At 42.5% G+C, this 25,544-nt stretch overlaps 1 protein-coding gene across 2 annotated transcripts in view; it reads right to left on the bottom strand.

Annotated features, from left to right (window-relative positions):
* PPP4R1 (protein phosphatase 4 regulatory subunit 1) overlaps positions 1 to 25,544 on the bottom strand; it is a 56,071-nt gene that overhangs the window by 14,089 nt on the left and 16,438 nt on the right. For both annotated transcript variants that reach the window (XM_024763936.1, XM_024763937.1), the window contains exons 2-12: positions 24,617 to 24,752; positions 23,667 to 23,773; positions 19,762 to 19,904; positions 19,168 to 19,314; positions 16,288 to 16,395; positions 16,094 to 16,159; positions 15,058 to 15,216; positions 14,529 to 14,656; positions 6,950 to 7,461; positions 1,988 to 2,142; positions 543 to 638 (exon numbers count right to left, since the gene is read on the bottom strand). In XM_024763936.1, coding sequence (XP_024619704.1) covers positions 543 to 638; positions 1,988 to 2,142; positions 6,950 to 7,461; positions 14,529 to 14,656; positions 15,058 to 15,216; positions 16,094 to 16,159; positions 16,288 to 16,395; positions 19,168 to 19,314; positions 19,762 to 19,904; positions 23,667 to 23,773; positions 24,617 to 24,675 — 1,680 coding nt within the window. In that variant the 5' untranslated portion in view covers positions 24,676 to 24,752. The remainder of the gene's footprint in view (positions 1 to 542; positions 639 to 1,987; positions 2,143 to 6,949; positions 7,462 to 14,528; positions 14,657 to 15,057; positions 15,217 to 16,093; positions 16,160 to 16,287; positions 16,396 to 19,167; positions 19,315 to 19,761; positions 19,905 to 23,666; positions 23,774 to 24,616; positions 24,753 to 25,544) is intronic.

Consider the following 25,544-nt stretch of genomic DNA (forward strand, 5'->3'; position numbering starts at 1 on the left):
CTGTGTTCCTGTGCAAAGAGCTCCAAGACACGACTCTTTAAAAAAGAAAAGAAAAAAGAAAGACAGGCGTCACCACATTCCAACGACCCCACACGTAAAGCCTCCGATTCGAGTCACCCTGCCAGCCGACAGCACTTTACAGCGGCTCTGGGCCGCACTCCCACGTTCTCCTCTCTGAAGTCAAGCTCTGCCTTACAATCCTTGGCAACTCAGGCATGAAGACCCGGGCGCGATGGCCTGGCTCTATGTGTCTTTGAAAGAGACAGGTGCACGCCGACGCGCGGGCGCGTCCGCCTAGGAGCGCTGAGGACATACAGGAGGACCCAGGGTCGCGGTCACCCTGGAGGGGAAGGGGTCACAGGTGTGAGAAGAGGAAGATTTCTGCTTATATTTTACTCGACCGCTTGAATTTTCTTATCAGAAGTATGATATATCAACCCTCATTTTCAAAACATTATCAGAAGGGCCAAATTTGGTGAGAAATGGGTTTAAAAGTGGACTTAACAACACCCACACAAAGTAAAGAGTTTTGGGTCACCTACCTGCACTTTAGCTCTCCTTTCCTCATCAGGGCTAAAACCACCACTGGTGCCCGAGTCTGAATCATCATGAATATAGCGAAGGGCGGACTCCATATTCTGTTGGGAGAGAACGGTCACGTAAAGAACTGTCCTGTCTGTGAGTTCCCTTCATTTAAACCATCTTACTAAGTTACTCACCTTTCAAGGCCGCCAGAAGATAAGAATACGTACAAATTCTTCATGCTTTTAAACATTTATAAACAGACCTAAGACCTCATAAGAATTCCCCTGCCTTAAATCAAACTTTCAGAATAGGTTGCTAAAGGTATGAAAATAAATTCCAGAACAAATGTAATTAAAAAGTAAATTTAGAAGTAATTTTGAAAAGGTCCCAATATCTAAAATTAGCTATCAATAAAACAGTATTTAGAGGTTGCTTTAGGCAACTGTTGTATGGTATGTCACACACAGTTTTTCTTCTACTATTTCTATTCCTGGCTATTTCTAATTTCACAAACATACTGGGCTGGCCCAAAAGTTCATTCGGGGTTGTCATGTGATGTTACAGGAAAACCCAAACCGACTTTCTGGCCGACCCAATACTTTTGTAACAGCCCCCACCAACCCCAAAATGAAAACAAAACACCTTCTAAAACTCAGATAAAGTACTAAAATCTCCGATGATGCTAAGTGGGCAGGGTTGCATTCTGAAGCCCTGGTTTTACGCAAGATTTCTAGCTACACTGGGTGTCACCTAACAGAAAACAAGCCAGGAATCCACCGGGGCCCTGGGACCCCCGTGCCCCCATGCGTATGAGGCCCCCCTCCCTGAGCTCAGCGTCCAGGCCGCTCTGACCCGAGACCACCTGCCTCTGGCCACCAGCATGTGTTCCTTCTCCCGCCGACACACACAAGGGATGAGAACTACTTGACACCGCGTGGTGCTGGCTTGGTGGGGGGTCGGGGGGTTCGGGAAGGACGGTGCAGGACACAGGCAGGCGGGCTGGTCACAGTACCCACCCGCACACTCCAGGGTCCAGATAATCCCGCAACACGGCCTCAAGTCCCGGTCTTCCGCTCAGAACACCGTGCTGCTCGCTGCAGTGAAATGGTCCCATCAGAAACAAAGCACCCCTCCAAAAAGAAAAGGGAAGAGTTAATTACTCTTGATACAGGGCTTTGTCTCCAGCAAGATTATTTCACTGCAGTGAGCCACACCCACACCGAAGCTGCGGAGTGGTCATGTAGACAGTCCCGGGCTGACTATTAACTCCAAGCTCTGGACATGACACTCATGTCACAGAGACAGGACGTGGTGACGATGACTTTTACTTTATGCAGAAGGGAGACGGAGAAAACCAGCGACAGACAGGACGTGGTAACTGGGCCGTGACGAGCACCACGGCTGCCCCGCAAACGGCACCGGGGCCACCCAGCTCACTGTGCACGCCCTGCGGAGCCCTCACCTCGACGGTCTCGCTCGTCAAAGGCCCGGCGGTGCCGTGGTCAAGTCTGCAGCCAAGGAGCTCATCCTGCGGGGCCCTCCGGGCAGCCTCGCTGGCCTCGTCGCTGGTGTCCAGGCTGGAGGCGCGCAGGGCGGCGGCCAGCACGTCCACCTGCGCTGTGGGCAGAACGACAGGCCTGTAAGCGTGGGGCCGCGGGTGCCCGGGCTCTCCCTGTGCAGGGTTATGGGATCAATGAGACGCAGTGCTTTTGGGACACTGCCATCGAAAAGCTGGAAAAAACCTCTACTGTGGTCAATCATTAGTTCTCCGAGGACAAAAAGTAGAAAGCTAATATGCTTTCATGAGATTAAAAACGTTTACCCACTACTGTACATTATTCTGCGTTAGTATGAAAAGAGAGATGCTATCTAGTCAATTTCAGGGTCAGTGAACTATGTTTTGGGAACGCATGAGCGGGACTGGCGAGGCTTACTTACTAAGCTATCTTAGCAGGAGAGCCGTCACACAGACCCTGCCAACATAAAACAAGGGGAATTACAAAGATTTCTGTGGCTGTTACATTTAAACATCTCATATCTCATTCCGGTTTATTTTACTTTTCTCTAATTCTTTTTGAAAGTGAAATGAGTGACTTGTCCCAAACACAGGGATCCCAAACAAGCCCTGTCTCGCTCGCAGGAAACCAAAATGACAGATAACCAAGCAGCAGCCCTGAAGTGTGGCAAATGGCATCGTCTACGTTTTGAGATACATCTTCTTTATGAAAGTCATTCAAAGTGAAGATAAAGCATTCTTCCTTCCCCCCAACATAAATGAGGAATTTAGCAAAAAGAAATTGTGTAGCATTACTTCAAGTAACAATCCACCTGGATGCTCAAAATATAGGAATTTATAAAGTTTACCTGCAAGTTTATTTAGTACAAAGATTAGAAAGTGTGCTCCCACTCTACTTAAAGATTATTAAAAAGCAATCAGTATTTTATTAAGATAACCTATTACCATGCTATAGCATTTATAAAATTCTAGTTAAGTATACAAGGTACCCAGCAAGAGAGACACAAGAAACATACAGGATGATGACCTAACTGAAGGTGTCTCATCATGAAAAGTTACTCACGGAAAGCATCCTCATTCTTTTGGGGATTTCAGCTGCAATTTGTACTAACCTAATCCTTTACTCACTTCAGCTCCCCTTTTAGAATCCTCCAAATTTCCACAATGAAATCACAGCAGAACTAAAGGAGGCTGACGGCCTGGAACATGCTTTTTGCCCCCGTAGACGCAGGCGGGGGGTGTGAGGGTGGGCTCCCTCACGCATCGCGACCTGTTCCTGGGAAGCCTTTCACAGAACACGCCTCACACCGGCCACCAACCTGAGTAAACGACAGCCTCCTCCTTGTCTATGTTATTCTGTACCTTTAGGTTTGTACGTTCACAAAAGTTTCAGTGAGTCACACTGAGGTTACCTCCTTCAAAAGACTGGTACAAAGGTCATGAGGACGACCTCATGCCCACTCACGGAGAGCCCGTGGCCCCGGAGAACCCAGGCTTGCCTGAGACTCAGCGGATGGCTCCCCACGACCAGCGGAAGGAAACTGAGGCACAGGCCTTCACCACGTCTGCGTTTTCCTCACGATGCGGGCGGAAACCCCAGGATCAGAGCCCACGCGGTCCCTGGTGACTTGCGCTCAGAATCGGAGACAGCCTGGAACCTGGAATTTCCTGCCCCCCCTGAAGTGCTGGTCTGGCTGAGCTCACCCTTTCCATCTCTGACTCTCGCACACCGTCCTGGAGGTTAGTCACAAGTTCCTAACAATTTCTTGCTTACAATCAACGAACAATATGATTTTTCGGACCACAACTGCCCAGTGGACCCAGTTATTCCACTGGCCCCAACGAAACTGGAGGCAGCTCTGTACTTGCTGGCCTGGCCAGCTCCCCTCTGCAGTCTGTGAACTGGCCACAGCCAATCAAACCGGCACCGGTCACTATTCAGCCGTGGCTCAATCCTAAATCAGCCTGGCGATGCCACACGCCAGAGAGTTTGGAAAAGGGGCTCTCTTTCACCTTCTTCCCATTTTACTACCCCCCTTTCTCTCCTTCCACATAGGATCTACTTCTGTCCACAGCTGAGAAAGGGCCTTCTTTTTCTGACAGGAACATCTCATTCTAGCTCCTGGAAACACTTAAGTTTTTTGATTAGAGACCCACAAAGAAAAAAAAAATTAATCTATCAATGCTTCAAAGAAGGTAAGAGTTAAATTGGTATGACTGTGAAGCAAAGGCTGCCTTAGAGGGAAAAAAAAACCCAACGCTTGCTCTTGTTTCCCATGACATTCCCACCAAACAGCATGGAAAAGAACAAGGGACCCAGTGGCTCGTGAAAGCAGAAACTCGACTCTGAGGGTCCACCCCACCCTGACGGTCCCCTGCCCCCAGTCAAGAATACACACACGCAACATAACTAGTTGAGTCCCTGGCCAGAACTTAGTTTCCAATTTGGGGTTAATTCTGCCTTTCAAAAAGGTAGACATTCTCTGACAGACTGCTCACAACCACAGATTAGGAAAGAAAAAGCACCCACAGTTAAGGTACACCCTTCAAAAACCCAAAACACCTTCTAATAGTATGAAAAGTCAGAAATAGTTACTACAATTAACACGGGTTCAACATGCCCTCATGCTCAGGAATTCTGCAGCCGAAGCCCTCCCGCCCCCAGCCCTGCCCACCGATGTTTTGCTGCAGAACATCTGACACAGGCAGTTTACACTTAGGTGTCTCACCCTCTGTGCTCTCTGAGGCTGGGATTTCTGTCTGGTCTGCTGCTGGTACATATTCACTGCCTGGAAGAGTAACTGGCACATAATAGGTGCTCGATAAGTGATGCTGGATGAATCAGTCAATGAATATGTTACAGAAGTTTCAACATTATGGACAGAAAGAACAACATGACAAATTTAAACTGTAACAGGTGTAAGAGCTGCATTAGAAAGAGAACTGATTAAATCACAATATAGTATTACTACTAAAATCTCAATCGCAGCCTGTAAAGTGTAAGTCAAACCGTGTTAGTCACCTTCTGAAACACCAAGTCATATCCTGAAACTCATGTGTGTCCATGTAGGGCTTTTAAAAAAGCAAACTATGCATATTACTTTCAGCTTATTTGTTAAAAAAAGAGAATTTAAAGTAGCTTATTCAGTATTTCCATTAATATTTAGTAGGTGTCTACTACGTGTCAGAGAACCGACTAGCAGGGGTGTACAGGGAGAGCTCCCAGAACGGGCCAAAGGCCAGTTAGGAATCTTTCTTCCATAAAGCTAAGGAGCGTACAAAAAACAAGACGTGAGAGTTACTGAAGTTTGATCGACTGAACAAAACTTAAGTTGACAAATAATAAAATTTATTTCAACAAAAAGCAGAAACCTGTAAAGACAACGTTTATCAAGAGCTGACCACCCCAAGATGTGCACATCTGAGGTGTAATTCTGTCTCCGTCCTCCTCATCTGGGGTGGAAGGGAGATGGCAAAGGCAAGATTCTGATGAAGATTCTAATTTGTCAAACAAAACCAAGCCTCAGTATTTGCTACATCACCAGGTTGTCATAAAATGCAGAATTCTGGGCTCAAGGTGGTAAAAATCAAGGGCAGGAGCCACAATGAGGAACTAGCGAGAGCAGTGAAGCTGTGAGGTTTTCAGAGAAAATAATCCACCGCGAGGGATAGAAAATAGGACATTCTACGGAAAACACTCATAAGGAGGAGGAATGAACTACTGGTCCACGAATGGCGAGGATAAACTGCAGACACAGACTCAAAAGAGGCTCACGGCGCCCGATACTATTCACAGCATTCTGGAAAAGGTGACTGTCTGCCAGTTAAATTAAAATAACTTTCAACCATCACGGATATGAATTTGCCTTTAATCAAACAAATCATTTAGTTTTTCTCCAAGCATAAAATTACCATAGAAAATCTTTAAAAATCATGATACGTTAAAGCCAAATAAAGATAACTGCTAATATCACCTCCACTGATGAACTTTTCCAAGTTTAAACACAACAAGTTTTGCATGTTTTAGAAGGACACTGAAGGTTTCCCTTTGTCTGCTTTAAAAATAGGTATTTTGCTAACATTGAGCAAACTGACAGTTTAGAAATTTTAGCTTCTAGAATGAACAAGGACAAAAAAAAATCCACAAAGTGATAAAGGATCTGAAGACTTGCAGTTTGGGGATTTTTCAAAATTGTTTTTTGTTTTACGGTAACATTTCACAGGTTACCGTGCTCAGTAGGAGCTCTGATGTCGCTGGCATCAGGTTCCTACCCCCAGACCGTAAACCACCCCCTGGCCCCGGCAGGCAGAGTGGGGTGGCCTGGGACCTCGTTCCCACACTCCTATTCCACTGAGTGAGAGCAACTTGTTATTTTCACACACAACAACCTTCAAGGCTGCCGTTCACAATGGCAGAATCCAGGTGACACAAGTGTAACCCAATGGAACAAGGTCCAACTGAGAAACAAAGACACCAGCAGGCCCCTCGCAAACGCCCACAGCTCTTAAAACACCACGTTCCACAGGAAGATACGTATCTTTGTCCACTGCTAACAGACTACAGTCTTTCCGTAAAACACAGCACTGCATCTGCTGTTTATAAAAAGGTTTATGAGATCCAGAGCAGAAGAGTTAAGGCAGGACTCAAGGGTTAAAATTGTAAAAACAGTGAGTGAGCGTGAACAAGTCAGAGAGCGATTTGTGAACCAACACATCTGTACATGCTACACTTAGGAACACAGTAACGGGCTCATCTGAAATTTATTTCCTAAAATTCAGACTAATCACATTTATCCAGACAAGAATACATGATGACAATGGTCAAAACAGATTTTTAAAAGGCAATTTTTCTGGGGAAAAAGTCAGAAAATAACATTTTTTATCAGAATAAAGAACCAACTCCCATACCTTTCACGTCGGGATCGTCAATGTGTGGCTCCAGATTTTCTATCATCTCTTCCAGCTCCTTTCTGGTGGCCATGGTGATGTTTGCAGAAGCCGGGGCGGTGGCTTCAGGCGTTCCCTCCAGCCCCTCGGGGCCGAGTTTGTTCCCAGAGCCCTGCTCCAGCTCCACATCTAGATCTATTTCGGGAAGAGGAGTCCTCCAGAAGTGGAAGGAGTTGTACAACTCCTGATCCAGGGGAGCTGAGTCCTGCGCACTGGCGCCCACCTCCAACCGAGAGGCAGACCTGCAGGTGCCGGGCTTTTTATCATCCTCGTTACTAGCTGCCTCCTGATGAGGCTCTGAGGACAAAGGACAAGGTAATGAGCTGTCCCCTGGAGGCTTCCTAGGGCTTTCAGCACCAATGTCCGGGTCCAGCGCACCTTCCAGTTTGACACTGGAATTAAAAACAGTGGGGTCTGTAGGAACATCCTCTAGCCTGATCTGCACATCCTCTGGGACTTCTTCACCTCTGGTCCTTTTATTGTGTTATTTGGGAAAAAGAAAGTGAAAGTATAAAAATAATTACTGAAAAAAAAAAAAACAATGAAAGATACTACATAAAGCATTTAGACAAGTATTAAAAATGACAAATTATCCACACAAATTCAGTAGTTTATTTAGATTACTGATAATGCTTCTTTTTCCATCAGTTGTTCTGTGCTCAGAGATGTAAACATCTGTTAAGTCTAGATATTAAAATATTATGTAATAGTTGGAGGAGATAACATTTAAGAACCCCGGGATTCTATAATACCATGCTAATTTCAATAATAAAAAAAACTAAAAAGAAATAGTAAGAAGATAAATTCTCACAATGCATTTTAAGCTAAATACATAGTAAAAATTATCTGATTTTTAGGATCATGGTATTGCCACTGTGCTCCAATGACCTATCAAAAAGCTGAGAATTAAAACCTCCTTGCTTACACAGAAAAAAAAAAAAAACCTCTACACAGCATTAGAAAAGATCCTTATTTACTATCTCGCAAAATACATTAAAGTCCACTTAAGTGTAAATAGTTATTTTTATTCCTTCCACACTTTCAGCTCTACTCCCAAAAGTTTTCCCCCCTGCAGCCATGACTTAATTGACAGAGAGGTAGGTGGTACAAGCCCCGGGACCACAGCCCATGGGTCACCGCCATCCACCACCTACACAGAGGCTCTAACGGCCCCTCAGAGTTTATCTGACTCAATTACCCTTAACAAACGCATGCTGAGCACCTACTAGGAGCCAGGGAGCGACACTGGTGGTGAGGGTTCCTATGTGAATGAGAGGCAGCTGCTGCTCCTGAGATTAGCATCAGAGGCAAACGCTTCCTGCAGAGTGGTAAGGAGGGAGCAAGGACACCGAGCTTGGAGGCAGATGCGCCAGCTGCAAGGAAAGGCTTTCCAGGGAATGACAGGAGCCGTGGGTGGAGCAACCAACACGTGCTTAGGAGGCTAAGGGAAAACCCGCAGCATATGCAAAGGCAGGGGTGACAGGAGAGGTGTCACACCTTCAGGAAACGGCGATGAGTTTACGACGGCTCAGAGAGGGAACCGATGGAAAAGTGAAAAGTTGGCGGAGCCACTGCGCCCCACACTAAACACCTCCGGAACGTACCCTAGGGTACAGGAGACAAGGCAGGGGTGAAGAGAGTTCCATTTTCAGATGCGTTCTTTCAGAAAGGCCGCCGGGAAGCAGGACTGGAGGTGCGCCAGGTGGCAGGGAGTGCAGCAGAGCACGTGAGGAGAGGCAGGGACGCCCTTCTGAACAGGGCGGCGTGTCGGGGCTACAGAAGATGGCAACACACTCAAATGACACCAACGCCAACACGACTGCTCACTTCCCGCTCGCGGGGCATGAGAAGCAAAGAGAGGAACCTGTGAAGATTTCCAGATTTCTGGCCCGAGCGACTGAACAGGTGCTGGTGGCACCGACTGCAAGTGAAAAACACCAGGGCAGTTTGAGGAGGGGGTTTCAGTCTGGATGGGCTGAGTCGGGATCTACATGGAATTCCAGGCGGTGACGTCCCTGGGAAACTGGTCAGAGCCCAGACAGACTGGAGGGCACCTCAGAAGGACTGGCCTGCATGTGTGTCATGACAGTCGTGCAGAGTGACGAAGAGCACGGCATTCCTCCTGTACAAGAGGATGCCTCAGACGAGCATTCTTCAGGCTCAGAGAAAAAGGTCAGAAGAGGTGAAGAACTGAAAACACAGGAGACTGATGGAATCACTGATAAAGCAATGTCTTTCTGAGAAGGAAGACTAGGGGCTCGAGAACACAGGTGGACAGATTAAATGGGTGAAGAGACAGCTCTTTCTAAGAAACACGAAAGGGAACTGAGGATGGATATGTAGGTAAATTTGTCAGGTGAGGGTGGGGTGCTCCCCTGAAACATGGGCCCTTAAATATACACAATGAAAGACATTAAACAGGAGGCTCACCCGGCCTGTGCCCTGGAGGTGACGTTACCACCGACATGATATCCCAGTTACAGAGCCACCATATGTGCTCTCAGGAGATCACCAACTTCCCTGATTGCACTTTATCTCATAGTAATGTTCACACTGTTTTCAGCAACGAATTTTTTTAAAAACACGTGATTATTTAAAAAATATATTTTTTAGATACAGATAAAAATATTTAATACCTCATCCGAAAACATACCACACAGTGATAGCATTTAAAATTCTGGTGTTTCTCCACCATGCTTATAATCATGAAATACATAACATGCACACATAAACTGCGAGAACTCGAGTCTCACCCAGCACTGGCGCTGCAGATTCCACATTTACTCCTCATTCATAAAATGAGGGACTGGCCTCGATGTCTGTAGCATCCTTTCCCTCTCCAAAACAGTCCCGAAGCAAGGGCTCTTATGCAAAATAAGTGTCTTCTATATGTGTATGAATTACGTGGTATTTTCCAATCACGACTTTATTAATTTTTTCTTTTGTTTTAAAAACGAGTGGGATAATGGGTAAAATCTGAATAAAATCTCTAGATGACAGTATTGTATCTATGTTAATTTCTTAATTTTGGTAATTAGAGTCTGGTTATGTATTAGTATCTGTGTTTTGAGGAGTGAAATATTGAAGGAAGGTAAAAAGAATATCATGTCTAAAACTTATCTCAAAGAATTCAGAAAAAAAAAATAATAAAGCAAGTATGGTAAAATGTTAACATCTGGAGAATCTGAAAGAAGTGTTTATGGGATTCTTTGGCTATTTTTACAGTTTTTCTGATATCATGCAAACTGTAATTTTAAAATTATAGTAGGGACTTCCCTGGTGGCGCAGTGGTTAAGAATCTGCCTGCCAGTGCAGGGGACACGGGTTCGAGCCCTGGTCCGGGAAGATGCCACATGCCGCGGACCAACTAAGCCCGTACGCTACAACTGCTGAGCCTGCGCTCTCGAGCCCGCGAGCCACAACTACTGGGCCCGCGTGCCTAGAGCCCGCGCTCCGCATCAAGAGAAGCCACTGCAATGAGAAGCCCGCGTACCACAACGAAGAGTAGCCCCTGCTCGTTGCAACTAGAGAAAGCTCACGCGCAGCAATGAAGACCCAACGCAGCCAAAAATAAATAAATAAATATTTTAAAATTAAAAAAAATAAGAATTATAGTAACAGGACATTGTTTGGTGGTGGTGGGGAGCAAATGGCTGAAACTTAAGACTTCACTTGTTATCTGATGAATTTAAGAAACTTCCACTTAAAATTCACAAAAAGAACCCAATTAAAAGGCCATTTAGTATGGAAAACTATTCCAAGGGCCTGAAGTTCCTGGATCACTATCTCATCTTAGCATTAAAATTAAATTTTAATATTCTCAGCAGGAAAAACAGAGAATCACCGGCCAAGTCATTCTATTTGCCTTATGAAAAATTACTAGTTTGTCCCAAGTTCAAACTCCTCGTATGGTTTTAAAGAGACAAAAACATTTTCCCTCATATGAAATTCTGGGAAGTATTAAATTCTGTACAAATAAACCGTCTGCTTCAAAATAAACCGTCAAAAATATAAATTCTCTAAATACATTTTTTCCTGGAGCTGGGGAACAGTCAGTGCACAATCAAGTGAATTCTGACATTCCTAACGGTCGGTCTGGCAAACGCTATCATACAAGCAAACGCTATTCTGAGGAGAATGGAGGAGACTGAGGGCTCGCATGAGGAGCGGAGTAGCCCAGCTCCTCGCAGGTGTAGGGAACAAGTGCGGCAGAGCATCAGCCAGAAACGCATCTCCTCGGTGCCTACGTAAGCTGAGAGTCAGTATCTTCAGAGACCTGGTGACTCAAGACTGTGGCCTAGGAAAGTGCCCTGGGAACATCTGGTCCCAGACACTGCATCCTGAGATGAGAGCAGACACAGCCTCCAGGTGCTGTGACTTCATAATGGAGTCTCAACATCAGTGAAATACTGCCAGATTTGTACCAGTAACAATTTTACTTACACATAGTTAGCTTTAAGCTAAACTGACAAAAACTAGCAAGAGCAGTGCAGTTACTTAAGGCTTTTGAGAGAAAATCTATTATTTTCTAACAATAACTCATTCTACATTTATCATGTGCCGAGCATGTACCAGGCCTGGTGAAGGCGTCAGAATACACAAAGATAAAAACCAGGCTGCTACGCGGGGGGACCTGCAGTCCCCTGGATGAATGTGTGCAAAATACACAGCCAAGAGATATGACTAAAACCAGTGCTCGTGCACCAGTGCTATGAACAGCCAGGATGCAAAAGCTCTGAATTTCCTCCAAGATTCTTGGAGGTAGTTTGTCCAGACATTCTCTCTGTTAAATGAGGTGTGGGTGAAACAGGATGGCGTCCCAGACAGAAAGAGGGAGAACCCAAAGAAGGCAATGTATTCGGAGAGCGGTGTAATAGCTGGTTTAACTAAACAGAAAAGAGGCTGCTCATTTCACATAACTTAAAAGTGCAAATCTGAATGCTTAACTCTGTTTCTGGAAGCACAGCTTTTATTAACACCTTCAAAGAAGTATGAACAGCCTGATCAAGGGTGAGTGAGAGATAAACCTGGTATTTTATAAAGTCAGAGGTTTATAATCAATAAATGCTTCAAAGAGTATTAAGTGATATTAAATGTTTCCAGGATCAGATGAAACCCTACAGAAGAAATAAACAGTAGCAGAAATATATTGCCAAAAACTTGCTTATTTTGTGAGATATTCGTTTGAGAAATCTGAATTCTAGGAAACTGAGAGGACCTCGAGAACGGGAACCAAGTCCTGGTTCATCTGTCTACAGTCGCTGGTTCATAGTAGGTGCTCAATTAATTTTTGCATAATTAACCAATCAGTCAACCTTAAATAATGAAACTAGATTTAAGACAGCTCAAAACAAAAGCCAGTGCAGTATTTAAGAGAGGGCAAATTAGCTAATGGCTCTGAGATTAATAATACCTAGGACTACACAACAGCTTTTACAATATTTAACAGAACTCCTTTCTCAGCCAGGAACTGTCTCCCTTACATCATTAACACAATTCAATAAAGTCTAATAATATACTGAGAATCCAATGCTACAAATAGTATTGACTTGACACTAAGACAGACCTCATTACAATGGAAGAGGAGTTAAAGTTTGTAGCTAAAAGATAATTAACTGCCTTTAAATAGCTCTTCCAATAATGTCCTATACCGGCAGTTAGCAAAACTACCGGCCATGGTAGCCACACCAACTGTCTTTGTCAATAAAGTTTTACTGGAACACAGCTGAGCTCATGCATCATGGACTGTCTACGGCTGCTCCCACACTGCAGGAGTTCTGACGGAGATCGAACATATTTACTGCATGGTCTTTTACAGGAAGTTTGCTGACCCCGTCCTAATAATTCTCTGTAAATTTATATCACTTCCTAGACTCTCTCCAGATACAAAAATAAATAAAAGCTATGCAACAGTCTTCATACAATTAGTACCATTAGGGAAAAGGTCGCTGACTTCAAAACTGAAGAGCAGGTAACACCTCTCCCCTCCCCACTTCATCACTCTGTCACATTCCCTGCAGCAGCTGTTTTCAAAACAATGGACAATGGCTTCCCTGGTGGCGCAGCGGTTGAGAGTCTGCCTGCCGATGCAGGAGACACAGGTTCGTGCCCCGGTCTGGGAGGATTCCACATGCTGCGGAGCGGCTGGGCCCGAGGGCCGTGGCTGCTGGGCCTACGCGTCTGGAGCCTGTGCTCTGCAACGGGAGAGGCCCGTGTACCGCAAAAAAAAAAAAAAAAAAAAAAACCACAAACTCTAACATTGTGCGTTTTTTTAAGTCGACAATGCTTAACAGTACCCCAGGTTTGTTTGGCTATTCAGCAGGATGGTAGGAGAATGGGCAAAAAGGTAAAACAAGGCAGCAGAGAAGAAAGGAAGAACTGCCAAATCAAAACACCAAGAAAACAAATATCACGGTATTTGTATAAATATGCCCAGCACCAAGCTACAGAAGAAAATGTCCATTAGCATCATGACAAGGGAGGACAAGGCACTCTGGTAACTCAGGCATTACAGGCAGGGCTGTTTCAGAAACAAGCACTAACTGAGCTCAAGTTCACACCTGTCAAAGTCTGTGCGTTATTTCCCATGCACTAACTGAGGTCTGAACCGTTTTTCCCCTAAGGATATATTAAAATAATTTTTTTTTTTTTTTTTTTGCAGTACGCGGGCCTCTCACTGTTGTGGCCTCTCCCGTTGTGGAGCACAGGCTCCGGACGCACAGGCTCAGTGGCCATGGCTCACAGGCCCAGCCGCTCCGCGGCATGTGGGATCTTCCCGGACCGGGGCACGAACCAATGTTCCCTGCATCGGCAGGTAGACTCTCAACCACTGCGCCACCAGGGAAGCCCTACTAAAATAAAATTTTAAAAACTAAAACTCAAGTAAAATTTTTAAATGCAAAAAAAATTAAAATCAGAGATGTCCTCTTTAAGCTTTATTTGAAAATCTGGTTGCCTTATTAAATGTTCTTAAAAGTTGATATTCTAGTTAATAAGTGCACTAATTTGGTGCTAATCATTAAAATACTTTCCCCCTCAATTGAGAAATTACAATCATTATTCTGTAGACAGAGAATCCAAGATCCACAAAATTAACTAAAAAGAAAAATAACAGTAAGAAACTGACTATGTAGTAACGCATATTCTTAAATTAGATTTTACTCCGTATAAAACCAAACCCTTTAAATTGTATAACCATTACTTTGTATATTCTAAATGTTAACAGATGGCTTGCTAGATAAATTATTTATTAAATAAACTTACGCGAACATTATTATCAAATCTATCACTACAGCTTTCTATATGCCCAGCACCAAGCTAATTGTGTTACGTGTGCCTTCATCTTCTCATTTAAATATGTAATTAACCAAAGAGATGTTTAACAAATGTATTTAAAATAAAACTCTATTAAAATATTTACCAATTTTTGTAATCAAGAGAAATAGTAAACTCTCCAAAAAGAACATTATAAAAATACTGAAAATGAAAAAAAATGCTCAGAAGCAGTAAAACTGGAAAGCAAAGTTTTAAAAAATCATACCTAGTTTTGTCTTCTACTGATGTATCTTCTGAACTTTTGTTTTCTTCTTTAAAATACTGGCCTGAGCTAGATGGATTAGCAAAGGTAGATATGAAAGGTCCCAGAGACTGAAAAGCTGCTTGCCGAACCTAAGAAGAATAAAAGGACAGGAATAAAACATAAATCCTTCTTCAGCTAGGATTTACAGTTCCCCATCAATTATTTTCTCCTTTTTACTTTTAAATATTTTTATCTTGGCATGAATGTTTAAACCATGAGAATGTGAATATGAGACCCTATAAAACATTTGCATGGAACAGAAATTTCATCCAGTTAAAAAAAAAAAAAGTTAATATAGTAGTCTACTGTCTACTCCTAAAAGTACTGATAGCAATAACATCCCTTAAATGATAGCATCCCTTAAATAACATACCTTAAATTAGCAATAACATGACTTAGATGATGAATTATTTCTTAAATTATGAAATCAAAATCACATCTTCTGTAAAATGCATTCTTTTACAAAAATGATAATTAAACAAAACCTTACCCAACGTGAAGGATCACTGATCAAATTAATAAATAGTGCTGATAATTTAGTCCGTCGAATTTCTTGACATGTTGCACAAGAAACCGCCATGAAGCACTCAGCACAGGCCTTGCGGACTCCCCACACGTTATCAGAACAAAGCTGGAAAAACCTGGGCAGCTGTGCGAGGAGGATGGTGTTTCGTTAGGCAGACACACAGCAGGCTTCAGGAGTTACTTTTATTTCATTTTCTGCTTTCACAGCATTTAAAACATTAGATCTTCTTAATGAAATTTAGAAGACCCATTTAATATTAATACTTAGCAGTTTTAAATAAATCACACCCAATTCATTCCACTACTGACTACGGAAAATCAAAAACGCTCCGAACACGTACAGCTTAAATGTTATCCAAGAGCTTGTAGTTAACGTTAACTATTCCTCATAACAGATGGTTTCAGAAACTCTTCAAGTACATTAACTTGTACGTTAAGCATTTTTTATCCCAGGAACTAACCATTTAAAAATCACCTGCTGTAAATTTAATTTGTCATTAAAATACTTGAGGGTTGCAATAAAATTAAAAGATTCATTTGAATAAATAAGAATTGATTTTATAGAAATGGGAGTTAAAAAGGGATCAATGGTTCTTAACACATCTGCATTTTTAACAAACCGTCCTTAACAAACACAATTCAAGTGCCCAGATTACAGAAATTTAAACTCTTAAAGTCATATTATCTTTCTGGTGTACATCCATGGAATTGTATTAGGTTGGCAAAAAGTTCATTCAGGTTTTTCTGTAATAGTACAGAAAACCCAAACGAACTTTTTGGCCAAGCCAATATTAATACACTTTGGGGGTAACTGTATGTATTTCAAACTTCACATGCTACTTTGCAATGCACTGCTTTCTCCTTAGTTGTTTTTTTTTTTTGGCCACACTGCTCAGCATGCAGAACTTCCCTGACCAAGGATCAAACCCGCGCCCCCGGCGCTGGAAGCGTGGACCACTGTGGCGAGTCCAGTCTCCATAGTTAATTTCTGCAATACTTACCAACATTTCCTCAGTAGCTTGCTGGCCAACTACGCTGCAAATATCTCCAAAATTGGCAGCACAGACCTGACAACAAAAGCATCACTGACATTTCAAAATATTACAGCGTTCTTTAAAAATAATCTTTTAAGTTTCACAGATCAATATGGTAACCACTAGAACCATGTATTCTTAAACAACAACAACAAAAATACCTTTCGAACATGAAACATTCTGCAATCACAGCACATCTCACAAAACCTAGGGAGGATAAGACGCTCTGTGATGTCCTTCCCAACCATGGGAGCCATTTTGCACATTATCTAAAATAAATAAGAACAAAACCACACTGAATATATCTTCAAACTAAGACTCTTCCAGTTTGCTAATTTATTAAAAGTATATAATTTAAGGGAATATAAAATATGACATAATTACACTACATACATCACAAAAAATTCATCTTATTTATCCAAGTTGAAGACAGAAAAACTATTGTTAACTACTACTATTAAAATCAACCGATAATTATTAAAGGTACAATAAACCCTGAGAAAACCCTAAAAATTGCATTTTTACCTAAAGTTTCAATCTTATTAATCATTTTGCCTAATAAATTTAAGATTAAAAAAAAAAAACGGGGCTTCCCTGGTGGCGCAGTGGTTGAGAGTCCGCCTGCCGATGCAGGGGACACGGGTTCGTGCCCCGGTCCGGGAAGATCCCACATGCCGCGGAGCAGCTGGGCCCGTGAGCCATGGCCGCTGAGCCTGCGCGTCCGGAGCCTGTGCTCCGCTACGGGAGGGGCCACAACAGTGAGAGGCCCGCGTAACGCAAAAAAAAAACGACCTACACATTTTCCCGATAAAAATAAATGGTGAGTTTTCAGAAGATTATCCACAAGAAGGATCTGGATTTAGTGTATCTGCACTGCTAAGAAAGGACTATACAGAAGCAGTTCTCATCTTGCGAAGTACCGTTTTCTCTGAAACTCACGCATGTGGGGACCACGTCCTTACTCTGCAAAGCCTGGGTTCCAAGGGAGACAAGGACACAGATCTGATATGTATCACACATGATTCAGATAACACAGTTTTGGGCAAAGTGAGGATGAACCTTTTGAAAACCAGCCCAACGCATTTAAATATCTGCCCCCACGCAGTTAGAATACAAAGAAATCTGACTGTCGTCATTTATCTATTATATCTACTCCTGGCCCATGCAAATATGACAAGAAGCAAAGGCATCGGGCTGGAAAGAAAAGAAAACTCTATTCATAAATGCATGACTGTCTACAGACCAAATCCCAAGGAATCTACAAAGAAGCCACTGGAACAAATAAGTGAGTTTAGGAAGTTTGCAGGACATATGACAGAATAAAAAAAAAAATGTACTTCTATAAATTAGCAACGAATAACTGAAAATGTTTAAAAACAGTATCATTCACAACAGTGTTAAAAAAACATGAAATCTAACAACACACACACATGCTCTGTCTACTGAAAACAACCAAACATTGATGAAATGAAGAAAAGACCTACATAAACGGAGATCTGCCCATGCATTGTTAGGCTGGCACCATCCCTATCAGAGCCCTGGCCTCCTCAGAGTGGCAGGTGACACTGACATCCCCCAATCCCCAAAGCAGTGTTGTTTCTTGACTCCAGACTGTTTCTAGGCATCTCCAAGCCTGAGTTAATGATCCAAAGATACACAGTATCACTGATCTAGCATAATTAAATTTCTTAGAATGAATTATTCCCAAAACAAACAACTGGGAAGGGAGGGAATGCCAAACATAACAAAGTTAACACAACCAATTGTGAGAGAATCACAGGTTTCACACTAGTGCTGGATATAGCTTTTTATTATAATTATAGTGTTTTACTATTCTTAAAATCCGTCAAAAATTATAATAAAGCAAGTTAAACTCTGCTCAATATAAACCAACATTTATGCCAAAACTGATTTCCTTTTTATTGAGAAGCTTGTGAAATTTTAAAAAAAAATCAAGTTTTGGAACTTGACAGAGGTAGTGCTTTGTACAACATTATGAATGTACTAAACGTTACTTAATTGTAAACTTTAAAATGGTTAATTTTATATTATGTGAATTTCACTTCAAAAAAAATGGTATTACTGAAAAATATCTACATTTATTAACTGATACCTGAGTATCTAAAAATAAAATAATGGAATTTCCAGTGGAAAGGAACAAGAGAGAAAACCTAATTCACCCTACGAACGATCCAGAAGCACTATAAAATTATTTTTAGTGTAACTTTTTTCATATCAACAAAAATGCAACTATATCAGGTTTAAATAGCAAACTCTCACTATCCAAATAGATCTGAATAAATTTTCAGATGGATTTATCACTTTTCTATTTTATTATAAGAATTCTTACTTTCTGAACTGAGGAACCATAGATGTGAATTATAACAGATATTACTATATGTAATTCATACCCTATTTATGATGGCCCTCAAATAATCAAAATATTTGCTAACCATGTCCAAAACACCAGAGAACTCACTATAATACTTGACTTTATTATGTGCATAATGACTTAATCTGTGTATTTTTCTAATAATCATAATTTATATCATATATTCCTTCCTGCCAAGACCATACTGTCAAGTACAGTAGCCAAGCAGCATCCCTCTTTTTCCTACTATGCTTACATGGTGCCTAGAAAAGTGCTCGACAGCAACTCAAGGAGCTCAAATGTTTCTTCATTCGATACAGGGTTTTTAAAATTCCACTGGTTATTTTTGCCATCTTATTTTTCCATTTTGATAATGAATTTACAGTTAACTTATTATTTTCTTGCTGTGTATCTTGCTTTCTCAGAGCCCACTGATAGAGCCATCGAATTCCCAAGTGCGTCTGCACAGCATGGGGCCCCCAGAAAAGACACCTTTTCCCTTGGAAGCCTATGTCCCTTTCTAGCCCAGCATTACATTTCAAATGTAATGATTTGTGGCTACTCTGAGACCCAGTATGTGTCAACCCTACAACATGTAATGCAGTGTCATATTTAACAAGCGCCTCCTATCGGTCAAGCCAGTGACTAATTCTTGCTGAGCTCTGCTTACAGCCACAGCTTCTGTCTTCACGTCGTCATTGCTGTCGGGGGCGGTCAGCTCTACGAGGACGGGGCACACTTTGGTCTCCACATCAAACCGCTCAATTAACTCCTGCTCCAGCAGGGCCAGCAAGGCCGCCTGACTCGTTTTCCTGACCTAGGAAAAAACAGACACGTAAACCAAGTACACACACAGTGTAACAAAACTTAACACCTGAATTTCACAAATCTGCGGATTCCTCACCCAACTAGAGGGGGTTCACAACTGGCAAAACCTTGCCAATAAAAATCTGTGGTTATTCTGCAAAGACAGAACTTGGTAGGTTGTGCTGTAACAGATGAAGTGGAACAGAAAAGGCATTCTTGGAAAAAAGGTCTCCAAGTGCCAACCTTTTTGAGGGCCGCCTGGGAGGGCAGCGGGTGAGCAGCAGCCACCAGGTGCTGTCTGTTGCTGTGACCTCCCAGACTCTCCACAGCCTCATTTTGAAAAACAGAACAACAAAGTCAAAGAGGAAGGAACATCCCAATGTGACCACCCAGTAGGCCGCCGGGAGTGCCCCAGACTACACCCATTTCTGTAAGAACGTGGGCAGGGCCCTCCTACCTGGTTATTCTGATCTGCGAGATATCTAACCACAATGGGTAGCAAGTACTTGGAAAACGCATACGGGATCGCAGGCCGGTTTTCTTGACAAAACAAGGCGATGTGAGGCACCTGCTCCATCAGCTCTGCTCTCACAGTTGGCTCTATGGAAATAACAGAAAGGTGAGCTGAAGCATCCTCCCCAGAACCAGATCCTTGCCGGGCGGGGGAGTCCTCAGGAAATCTCTGGACTCTTCACCTCGCATCACATCATGAGTGCTTAGAAAATGCTCTGCAGCCTGCGATCCTTTTCACAGTCATGGCGAGGTCGACCCCATCCCAGATTCTGTCCTCAGAGCCTGCGATACTTCCTGTGAGGACCGGGTCTGTTCACCTGAACTCACATCGACTATAACACGGCATCATCTTCAAACTCTGCTAGTTCAGAACCTCCAGGACAAGCCGTAACGACTGGGTGCTAATCTAAATGCAGCCAGCCAGTGGAGGGTTTACAGTTAGACTTAACTAAGATGATAAAGGGTCAGTGAATGCTAAAGGAAACCAACAGATTTAAAAAAACAAAAAAATCTGAAAAGACCCAAGTACTTATGGCAAATTTAAATGTGACAGATATGGCATTTCAAAAAGATCAACTGTTCCATAGGTAATGGTAGGAAAGTCAGCAGGTTATGTGAGAAAAAAAGGGTAAGATCCCTATACTGCTCTCTCTACAGAAATTCTAGGTGAGTCAAAGTTCCAAATGTTGGGCTTCCCTGGTGGCACAGTGGTTGAGAGTCTGCCTGCCGATGCAGGGGACACAAGTTCGTGCCCCGGTCCAGGAACATCCCACGTGCCGCACTGCGGCTGGGCCCGTGAGCCATGGCCGCTGAGCCTGTGTGTCTGGAGCCTGTGCTCCGCAACGGGAGAGGCCACAACAGTGAGAGGCCCGCGTACCGCAAAACAAAAAAAAAAGTTCCAAATGTTGTTTTCTTTTTTAAGATCAAAAGCACTAAAAGACAGGCCTTCCCTGGTGGCTCAGTGGTTAAGAATCCGCCTGCCAGTGCAGGGGACACGGGTTCGAGCCCTGGTCCGGGAAGATCCCACATGTCATGGAGCAACTAAGCCCGTGTGCCACAACTACTGAGCCTGCTTGCCACAACTACTGAAGCCCACGTACCTAGAGCCCGTGCTCCACAAGGGAAGCCACCACAATGAGAAGTCCGAGCACCGCAACGAAGGGTAGCCCCTGCTCATCACAACTAGAGAAAGTCTGTGCGCAACAACAAAGACCTAACTCAGCCAAAAATTTAAAAAAAAATTTTTTAAATGGCAAAGGATATGAATACTTAGTTCATTAAAAAAAATGCTCATCTTTAAAAAAAAAGCACTAAAAGACAACATTTAAAAAAATGTTTAGGGGATTCCCTGACAGTCTAGTGGTTAGCGCTCTGCGCTTCCACTGCAGGGGGGCACGGGTTCGATCTCTGGTTGGGGAACTAAGATCCTGCAAGCTGTGGGGTGTGGCCAAAAAAAAAGTTGAATCTTGAGGTGGGAAGCCCTTTCAAGGCAAACAAAACCCCAAAATTAATTAAGACCAGCTACTTTCACTTTATAAAGACTTCCTTATAGACAACAGATGTAGCTAACAGGAGTTCTGTATTTTGAACCATGTACAAAACATATACTCAAACAAAAGTAAACTTAAAAATGAAAAAAAAGGGGCTTCCCTGGTGGCACAGTGGTTGGGAGTCCGCCTGCCGATGCAGGGGACGCGGGTTCATGTCCCGGTCCTGGAGTATCCCACATGCTGCGGAGCAGCTGGGCCTGTGAGCCACGGCTGCTGGGCCTGTGCATCCGGAGCGTGTGCTCTGTAGCGGGAGAGGCCATGGCGGTGAGAGGCCCGCATACCGCAAAAAAAAAAAAAAAAAAAAAAGTGAAAAAAAAAGGATTTTGGGGTGGAGGAGAGGTAATATTAAAAATATTAAAGACTGCAACTTTCCCATATCTGATGGAGAGACAAGAATCCTCAAATTCATGGAAGTTCCCATCACAGTGGCTCTGACACCCCTCCGGCCCTTCCATTCCTCCCAAACTACTCCTAACAGTCAGAGGAATCTCCCAACCAGCCTTCCGTCACCCATCTTTTCCTCAAGTCAACCCACACTGCTGTGTTTCTGTTCTAAATCACAAACAAAGCAAACTCTCCGACTTGGCACAGTATAAATTTTTACAATCTGGCCCTCAACCACCTTATTTAAGTCTCATTCCTCTAAACTGTAGGCCCAGTAAACTCACTGTTGGCCAAACGGGCTGCTGTCCTGAGCTCCCCAAACCTCTACACCTGTCCTTTCCTCTCCTGAGCCCCCTCCTCCCCTCCCACCCCATCAAACCCAACTCAAATGCCACCAACTGTCCAAAGCGGGCCCCAACCCTCCCTGGTATAATTTACTGTTAGTATGTCGGCTGCATTTGTTAAACTGTTAATTTGATGACAGGGATTCTTACTCATCTCAGTAAGGCTCCAGCATTTAATCTAGAACCTGGCATACAGTATGCACTGTTTTCACATTTACTGAATGAATTCAGAGTGTAAATGTCAAGAGAGATATTTATCAGGATCTCGAGATATATTTTAAAACACATGTAGAATATATGTAAAGAACAGCACTGTAGTTGGTAAACAGGTGGAAGAAAACAAACACAAATTCCACCTTAAAGAATATCTACATCTCTATGAAAGGAATGAACACAATGGAATGCAATAGTGCCAAAATTTTAAGTTACATTGTTTATCTCTGCTAAATCTAAAAATAAATTATAAGTAAAAATCATAATTGATGAGACCCTCCTAAAACCATTCTGGAACAAGCATATACATGAGTAATTATGTACACAGAACATCATAATAAGATAGAAAATTAGGAAGCTTACTGTTTTTTTCTATAAGAAAATAAAAAATATTTAAGGCTTACATAAATAGTAAACATATTCCCATAAAGTGAGTTGCTTACCAAAAGATGAGCTCATCTGAAAATTAAAGGATGAGAATTGTTGCCATGCCAAAAGTTTGATAAATTGAAAAATAATACATTTTAATAAAGAGGTCATGGATTTAAGAAAAAAATTTTTATTTGATTTTTGAATCGTTTCTAAAATCAAATATAAAGATATGCTCAAAACAATATTAGGTAAAAATGGTAAATTTTATGTATGTTTTACCACCATAAAAAATATTTTTTAAAAACGTAATAAACCGTATTCTAAGCCTCAAAACAAGTTTACCTCTTTCTTAAGCAGACTCTCCTCCTCTTTCCACTTTAGAGACAAACAGCCTTAGTTTTACAAGGGGTGATAAACATTTTTTCTAAGTAAAAATGCATTTTATATTTGCCAAAAAATTTACAGCCCACTCCATCCTTTTAATTTATTCAAAAAATTTTTTCAAAACAATTTATTAATTCTAAAATAGTATTAATGTACATGATGCAAAACAATGTTCTTAGTTTTTTCTTACAAGAAATTTTCAAAGTTAAACTAAATGGGCCTACTATAAAATGTTTGGATCTTAGTAACAGGTTTTTTTGTTTGTTTGTTTTTGCGGTAGGCGGGCCTCTCACTCTTGTGGCCTCTCCCGTTGCGGAGCACAGGCTCCGGACGCACAGGCTCAGTGGCCATGGCTCACGGGCCCAGCCGCTCCGCGGCACGTGGGATCTCCCCGGACCGGGGCACGAACCTGCGTCCCCTGCATCGGCAGGTGGACTCTCAACTACTGCGCCACGGGGGAAGCCCAGTAACAGGTTTTTATTTTCTTGTTACTGATGGGTCTGATAATTTACTTAGGAAATATATCAAAGAAATCTCGCATTACACTAAGTTTTTCGAAACATAATTTAGTAAAAGAAACCTTTCTCTGCATAAATATATACCTGAATCATCAGCTAATCTGCTAATTCTTTCCAAAACAGCAATACAATCTCTCTCATCATCACAGACTTCCCTCAGTGTGTCCAGCAGACTCCGGGCCACCATTTGTCTACACAGAAAAAGAAAATTATATGATGTTCAGTGGCATTAATAGTTAGTATTTAGAACTTTAAAAGGCAGAATCCATATAGTTTAAAAGAAAATTTTTCTTAATACATTTTATAACATATATTAAGTCCTTAAGTCCCTAATTTCCTAAGTGACAAATGCCAGTAGGATTTTATTTTAACAAGATGAGATTGATTATTTACCAAAATATGTTTCACCTTTACCTGATCTGACAAATTTCTAAGGTCACTGAAAATTTGTTTCAAGTAGCTACCTTCAATTATCATAAATATGGGAAAGTACAATCATTCTTCATTATATAAAATGTTACCTTTACATATTTTACTCAATGAGTTTTATACATCTATACTCAAACAATTTTATTCACAAAGACTTTGAGATTTCCCCGAGAAGTCTGATACAGGTGGTCTGGGGGCCCTAGGTGGAGAAACAGTGCATTAGGGAGAGTGTGAGCGCTGGTCACTGCCGTGTCCCTCGCCCCTTGGCCTCCAGTCACCTGGCCCGCGGCAGGCACACACCACCACCTGCTGGAGGAGGAACTGACGCCTCAGCAGTCACTTTAATGAACATTAAAATTATGCCTAACAGCAAGGAAGCAGTTTGTTTGTTTTAGCCAAAAAGTCAAGAAGGAGTGCTGCCTGCTCACGGGACGGAGGAGTAAACGACTGTAAAGGCGGCCACGGCTGTGACCAGCAGTGAAGCTGGGTGACTCAGACCACGCAGTAATGACATCTACTTTCACCTGGATACTTCTGTTTACTGAAATTCATGCAATAAAAGCCACACTTGTGCTTCCACCTTAATGGGAAGCATACGCACATACCTGTTAAATACGTTCTCGCTCGCAGCATACTTGTCCAGTCTCCCCAGGGGCGTCAACATGTCATCTTGTGAGACGAAGTCCAGGGCTGAAGGTACAACAATCACATCAGACTCTGAGCTGCAGTCATCCACACCAACTATCAGAGACATCAGAAATACTCCTTGTAACACTGTCGCACTAAAAGGTACCCCCGCCTCTCTGAAGCAGCACAAGGAAAACTGCCCTGTGTTGTTCTTGGAGTGGCACAAAAAGTCACGAGAGAATCTCAGAATCGGTTCAGAAGCCACGACTGACTGACGGATGCTTCTTCTCCTTTTCTACAGATATGTCCTAACTGCCCCTAGAAGCACAGGGGTCAGTAGAAACTCAGTCTGGGGTGATCAAGGAACAGAGTGATCAGAAAAGAGTGATCACACAGACCTGAGAACTTACACGTTCAACCAGAACACTAACAACTTGTAAATAAATGAACTGTCAAACACTGACAGTTAATTCTGCAAGGCAGTCAGAGAACAACTCACATTATATACAGAACAAAGACAAGAATGACAGCAGCCATCTCATCAGAAAGAATGCCATATGAGAAGCCAGAGACAGAAGAGCAACATCTTTAAAGGACTGAAAGAAAAAAAAAAGTCAACCTACACCTCTATAACCAGTAAACAGAAATTGTTCAAACACAAAGGTGAAATAGAGACTTTTTCTGACATACAAAAGCTGACAAACATCGCCAGCGGCAGACCCACACTACAAGAAATACTAAGAAAATGATACCAGGTGGAGAGCTGGATCTTTACAAAGGAATGAAGACTAGCAGAAATGGTGACTAGGCGGGCAAACACAAAAGCCTCTCCTTATGTAAAAACATCTCTTTAGAAGATAATTAACTGTTTAAGGCAAAAGTATGTACTGTAAAATAAAGAAAAAA

This window comes from Neophocaena asiaeorientalis, unplaced genomic scaffold, assembly GCF_003031525.2.
Source record: "Neophocaena asiaeorientalis asiaeorientalis breed wild unplaced genomic scaffold, Neophocaena_asiaeorientalis_V1.1 scaffold110, whole genome shotgun sequence".
Lineage (NCBI taxonomy): Eukaryota > Metazoa > Chordata > Mammalia > Artiodactyla > Phocoenidae > Neophocaena > Neophocaena asiaeorientalis.